At 50.0% G+C, this 6,598-nt stretch overlaps 1 protein-coding gene across 1 annotated transcript; it reads right to left on the bottom strand.

Annotated features, from left to right (window-relative positions):
• Positions 1–2,474: 2,474 nt before the first annotated feature.
• LOC121301745 (protein phosphatase 1 regulatory subunit 1B-like) lies at positions 2,475–5,675 on the bottom strand. Its single transcript, XM_041231342.1, has 3 exons — positions 5,556–5,675; positions 3,217–3,300; positions 2,475–2,729 (listed from the first exon to the last, which is right to left on the bottom strand). Exons 1-3 carry the CDS (start codon positions 5,637–5,639, stop codon positions 2,475–2,477), a joined length of 423 nt encoding a protein of 140 aa, XP_041087276.1. The 5' UTR covers positions 5,640–5,675.
• Between the last annotated feature and the right edge of the window lie 923 nt (positions 5,676–6,598).

The raw sequence follows: 6,598 nt of genomic DNA on the forward strand, positions 1-6,598 counted from the left end.
TCCTTACCCTGCCGCACAAACTCCCTCTCCTGGAACATGCAGCATTATTACAGACAAGGAGACATACACGAATACACGAATGCACGCACACACCGTGATACAGAACGCCGTCACTCCACTGCCCAGCTACTGCACAGCCCAGCAACTCCTACTGCCCAGCTATTGCACAGCCCAGCCACTCCACTACCCAGCCCAGCCACTCCCACTGCCCAGCTACTGCACAGCCCAGCCACTCCCACTGCCCAGCTATTGCACAGCCCAGCCACTCCACTGCCCAGTCCAGCCACTCCCACTGCCTAGCTACTGCACAGCCCAGCCACTCCCACTGCCCAGCTATTGCACAGCCCAGCCACTCCACTGCCCGGCCCAGCCACTCCCACTGCCCAGCTACTGCCCAGCCCAGCCATTGCCACTGCCTAGCTACTGCACAGCCCAGCCACTCCACTGCCCGGCCCAGCCACTCCCACTGCCCAGTTACTGCCCAGCCCAGCCACTGCCACTGCCCAGCCCAGCCACTCCCACTGCCCAGCCCAGCCACTCCCACTGCCCAGCTACTGCCCAGCCCAGCTACTGCACAGCCCAGCCACTCCACTGCCCGGCCCAGCCACTCCCACTGCCCAGCTACTGCCCAGCCCAGCCATTGCCACTGCCCAGCCCAGCAGTGCTTTATATTACACATTGTTAAGAATGAATCCTCCAATGCTTTATATTACACATATATATGAGTATATGATATATATGATATGAGTAAAAATTATAAACACAGCATTATTCAATATTGTAGATAACAGGGATGAAGAGAATGAGCTATTACGATAAAGATAGTCAGTCTGCAGTTTTCATTTCAAGCGTTTTAATGTTAATAAAGCCACGCGTTGCTTATAAGGCATGCATTTAGTTTTCTATTGTAGTTCAACAGCAGGAATGAATAACAACAAACACCGTGCCTCCGTTAAAATGACTGAAACAGATCCGGACAGTACCAAAAAACAGCTGAAAATTGACCTTTACCCCCATCAAAGACACCAATTATTTAGAAACCAGACGCTGGTGTAGCTAGGAAAACAATCTCCGTCTGAACGGAACGTTTTTTACCGTTATTGTATCAGGAGGAAAGCATGTCATGTTACACAGTTCCACAATAAATAATGATCATTTAACATCGCTACCCTTTTTCAAAAATGGCGGCCATTGCCATCAACTAAAATGGTTGAAAATTGACCTCATAATCCCAATCAATGATGGCTATTACCTACTTTCTTAGAATCCGGAATCTAGTGTAGCCGGGAAACAAATCCCCAAGGAAACGGAATGGGTTTCTGGGTTATTGTATCCATAGGGAAGTATATCATGTTACACATTCTTAATATGGCTTCACTAATCTTTCCAAATATGGCGGAAAATACCACCAACAAAGATGGTCGAAAAGCCCTCAAACCCCTAACTAAAATGGAAATGGGAGGACTTCCTAATAGATAGGAAATGAGGGCAAATGTTTTCACAATATACTGCTAATTCTAATGATTTATGTACGTAATTATTTTCTTTGTCAAAAAACGAAACTATGTTATTAGCTTGATACATAAATGGTCATAAAGGGAGGGAGAGGGAGAAAGGGAGAGGGAGAGGTAGGGATTGAAGGGGGGAGAGAGGGAGGGAGATGGAGATAGAGAAGGAGGGAAGGAGGGAGGGGTGAGGGGAACAGGGAGAGGGAAAGAGAGGAAGACAGGGAGGGAGAGTGAGCGAGGGAGAGAGAGAGAGAGCATTGGGATGTTTATATGTTGTTGATTTGTGAATTTTACATACTAAAAAAGCGGCATAAAAAAGGAAGAATTTTTGCTGGCAATCCTGCAGCCCCACTGCCTCTGTCCTGTGAGCTTGTTTTGGTCTCTGAGCAGAGCCTGTAGCAAAGTTGACTCAGCCCTGCCTCTCAGGTCAGCTTGTCCACCTGCACAGAGCTGACAGGGAGCAGTGATCGCACACTGGGCCAGTCTAACCTTGAACATCCAGGAGTATATCCTGCTGCTTGCGTGTGTAATGATGCGAGCGTATTAGTGAGTGTGTGTGTATCAGCATGACAATGATTGAAGGGACCTGACTGTACTGGTCCTGTAATGAGTTTTCTGCAAGCCGGCTCCCTAATCCAGGAGCACCTCTGCAGACTCACCAGCACAACACAGCACAGCTGTCAGCTGCAGAATAATCCAATTAGAGAGGGTCAGGACAGCAACCATCTCACACTGTCTCTCTCTCACAGTCTCTCTCTCACTCTCACACTGTCTCTCTCACTCTCACACACTCTTTCACCCTCTCTCTCTCTCTTTTACCCTCTCTCGTTCACTCTCAAAATCACACTCTAACACTCTCTCTCACTATCTCACTCACATACTCTTTCACTCACACTTTGATACTCTCTCACTCTCCTCCTCTGTTGAAAGCTGCATTAGTCTAGTCTTGTTCGCACTTTTGAAATCTTAGATATTTCCTAGCTTCTCATCAGGCAGTCTAGCTGTGACTGGGAGTAGAGTGAATTTCACAGATTGGGATCCAGTACAAGCTGTTTCCCAGTACCCACAGTTCAGTATCCTTACCCAGTACCCACAGTTCAATATCCTTACCCAGTACCCACAGTTCAGTATCCCTGCAGCCCTACCTTTCACCGAGGGCGGACGATACACACAGGGGTTCGGTCGTTTGGGTTTCAAGACCCCGTTCTCTCCCATCACCCACTGCTGAGACAAACAAAGAGACAAAGAGGAGCAGTTACAATCCAGCATGGTAACAAATCAACAGCAGCAGCGCTCCCACTCCCTCTCCATCTTACTCTCCCTCTCGCTCTCACTCTCACTCTCCCTCTCACTCTCTCTATCACTCTCGCTCCCTCTCCTTCTCAATTTTCCTGTCCCTCTCCCTCTCACTCTCCCTCTCCCTCTCGATCTCCCTGTCCCTCTCGCTCTCCCTTTTCCTCTCGCTCCCTCTTGATCTCCCTGTCACTCTCCCAATCGCTCTCCCTCTCCATCTCACTCTCACTCTCAGTCTCGCTCACTTTTGCTCTTGCTCTCCCTGTCCCTCCCTCTCTCTCTTCCTCCCTCACCCTCTCCCTCTCTCTCCCTCTCCTGTCACTCTCACTCTCTCCCTCTCCTTTTCGATCTCCCTGTCCCTCTCCCTCTCTCTCCCTCCCCCTCTCCCTCTCCTCTCACTCTCACTCTCTCTCACTTGGTGTGTGGTGCTCTCCTCCTCAGGTGGTGAGTTTTCTGACACTCTGAACAGGGTGGCCGGGGTCGGCCTCCTTCGGCGGATCTGAAACAACCCATAAAAAAGGGCTCGTAAACACGAGGGGTGCAGGGGGTGCAGTGTGGCACAGAGGGGTGCAGGGGATGCAGTGGGGCACAGAGGGGGTGCAGTGGGGCACAGGGGGGGTGCAGCGGGGAGTGGGAGGAAAGGAGACAGTAAGAGAGGTAGGTATGGACAGAGAGAGAGGTAGGTTCGCCTTCTCTTGAAACAAGATGAATATCGAAGGGCTCCAGTCTGATTAAATGAGTGTAGAGTCCTCCTCCTCTCTGTCGGAGGAAGGCCTTTGGTAAGCAGCATGTGACTGGCAGCACGGCTCCCTCTGTACCTGCAGCAGTGGGTGGTTAAAGATGACGTTTCCAAGCTGTAATGCTGCTCAGGAGAGTGATGTTCTGGTGCTCCCTTTCCACAACCCTCTTTGAAATAAGCTGCCTGTCTCCAGGGTGCGGTTTGAGCTGCTGCTCAATTAGACCAAGGACATTGTAAACTAGTTCCACTCGCTCCCGGGAACAGGAGGCCCGCGGGGCGTGGCAGCGTGAGAGAGGGAGGTGGGAGAGAGGTGGGAGAGAGGGGTAGAAGAGGTTTTGAACCCAGAAAGAAAGAATGCATGAAATGCAGAAATATGGACCAGCATGCACAAGCTTGGATTATCACTGACACAGATCAAATAACCTAGAAAAAAATAAACACAGCCCATCTTTCCCTGACCCCCAACCCCCACCCCCGCTCTCTGTCCACAGTGACACCTGGATAATGACTCCCAGCCCTCCATTAAACGGTAAACGGTCCCTTTATATTTACAAGACATTGCAACAAATGCAACACTTTATAATACACATCAGTGATTCAAATCTAACTATATCGGAAATAAAAACCTCCTACTGCAGATGAAGTCAGCGTCAGTTAATGGCGATTAATTAAGATTAGTGCTTAAGTATGGATTGCGGGTTACATCATTTATATTTAAAAGTAAGTGATACACTGGCTCACGTGTAACAAAGTCTGAACTGCAGACACTAGAAAGTGTGACCATCACATACCTAACCTGACCCAGCTGCCTCTAGAATGTCCCTTCAAATCAAGATTATTATTGATCCCAGAGGGATTTCCAGAGAATTTCAAATCCCACTTCCTCAAAAGGGGGGTAATAGACTGCTCTGGCATGGTGGAAGCCGCCCCTCCCAGTACGAGGGTGCAGGAAGGGGCTCACAGTCTAGAGTTCAGAGAATCCGACTGGACAGCAGACCCTGCCTGAAGAGACACAGGTGTCCCACCCCACCCCCGTGTTAGTCAGGCTGCTTGCAGCCACAGCAGGTTATAAGCTTACATTCCGACACAGGTTTGCAAGGTAACCCTTCTTGAAATCTGCCTCTACTATAAAATCCAGCATTGTGTTAAACCTATTTCTGAAGCTGCTTGGGGCTCTATCTCACTGAGTCTCTGATCCCAGAGGAAACGGCTTCCAGATTTAGAAAATGAATGACCTCCTGTGATGGGACCCTGCTCATTAAACCCTGACTCTGCTGCTATTCAGTGCCCTGCCCTTTCCAAAGAGTTTGATTCTCAGATTCAATCCGGATGAAATCATTAAATTTATCAGCACTTTGAGACACTTACTGTAACTGAAGGTATTTTCACACACAGAAATGGCAACTCCTTATTCACACTCCCTCTCTCCCAGTCCCTCTCTCCCAGTTCCTGTCTCACACACCCTCTCTCCCAGTCCCTCTCTCACACACCCTCTCTCCCAGTCCCTCTCTCCCAGTCCCTCTCTCACACACCCTCTCTCCCAGTCCCTCTCTCCCAGTCCCTGTCTCCCAGTCCCTCTCTCACACACCCTCTCTCCCAGTCCCTCTCTCACACACCCTCTCTCCCAGTCCCTCTCTCCCACTCCCTCTCTCCCAGTCCCTCCCTCTCCCAGTCCCTCTCTCACACACCCTCTCTCCCAGTCCCTCTCTCCCAGTCCCTCTCTCCCAGTCCCTCTCTCACACACCCTCTCTCCCAGTCCCTCTCTCCCAGTCCCTCTCTCACACTCCCTCTCTCCCAGTCCCTCTCTCCCAGTCCCTCTCTCCCAGTCCCTCTCTCCCACTCCCTCTCTCCCAGTCCCTCTCTCACACACCCTCTCTCCCAGTCCCTCTCTCCCAGTCCCTTTCTCACACACCCTCTCTCCCAATCCCTCTCTCACACACCCTCTCTCACCCAGTCACTCTCTCATTCACCCTATCTCTCAGTCCCTCTCTCCCAGTCCCTGGTTCTGCTCTCACCATCTCCACGGCGTGTGGGTCCAGATGGCTCGGAATCGTCACTGGCACTGAGAACTGGATCTTCTTCTTATTTTTGGAGTCCATGCAGTCTGTCGTGGGTCCTGAGAGCGCAGACTATCAGAGTTCTAGGTGGGATGTGATTGCGATATCAAAGGCTGCTGATTCTCTCTCTCTCTCTCTCTCTCTCTCTCTCTCTCTCTCTCTCTCTCTCTCTCTCTCTCTCTCTAACTCAGCCTCTCCTTTTTCTCTCACAGCCAGCAGGAAACTGAACTGTAGTGCAAGGGTTTGTCTCTTAACAGGAGAGAGCAAGGGAGGCAGGGAGGGATACACAGCAAGAGAGATAGATAGAGAGAGAGAGAGGGGGGTGGGATAGAGAGGGGGAGAAAGGGGTACAGAGAGAGATAGATAGATAGAGGGAGAGAGAGGGGAGAGAGATAGATAGAGGGAGAGAGATGTGCTGATGCGATCTCCTGTTATTTGAATATGTTTGTGTTTCACTGTGGAGCTAGGAGGCAGCAGTGAATGCTAGAGCCTTGTCCAGGGTATGCGGGTGAGCCATAGAATAATTGATTGAACTCCAGGGCGAGCAGAAACTGGTCCCAGCGGGGGCAGGGGGAGGGGGCGCAGCAATTAGACTAGGGTCACACCTTCACTTTAATGAGGGCAGCCTCTATCCCTCTCCCAGAACACATGGACTCGCAGACAGGAGGCACTGAAAAGTCACATTTTAGCCCTGTGGAAGGAAAGTGCTTTCAGCTTTGAGTTTGCATCCCTTTTAACAATTTCTTTTTTTAGGTTATCATGTGTATTTACTGATGTTTACCCTGGTTTGTCATGTTTTATCATATGTGTTCCCAGACCTTTCTGTGCTTTACAATGCTTCCCTATACTTCACCACACCTCTCTGTGCTTTACAATGCTTCCCTATGCTTTACCAGACCTCTCTGTGCTTTACAATGCTTCCCTATGCTTTACCAGACCTTTCTGTGCTTTACAATGCTTCCCTATACTTTACCAGACCTCTCTGTGCTTTATAATGCTTC

Source organism: Polyodon spathula, chromosome 28 (assembly GCF_017654505.1).
Source record: "Polyodon spathula isolate WHYD16114869_AA chromosome 28, ASM1765450v1, whole genome shotgun sequence".
NCBI lineage: Eukaryota > Metazoa > Chordata > Actinopteri > Acipenseriformes > Polyodontidae > Polyodon > Polyodon spathula.

Excerpts from the sequence above, each read along its gene's own strand:
- LOC121301745 (XM_041231342.1), bottom strand. The coding sequence starts at position 5,639 with ATGGACTCCAAAAATAAGAAGAAGATCCAGTTCTCAGTGCCAGTGACG. Across the intron at positions 3,301-5,555 it reads ACCCACACGCCGTGGAGATG|ATCCGCCGAAGGAGGCCGAC; the intron begins GTGAGAGCAGAA and ends GGGTTGTTTCAG. Across the intron at positions 2,730-3,216 it reads AGGAGAGCACCACACACCAA|TGGGTGATGGGAGAGAACGG; the intron begins GTGAGAGAGAGT and ends TTGTCTCAGCAG.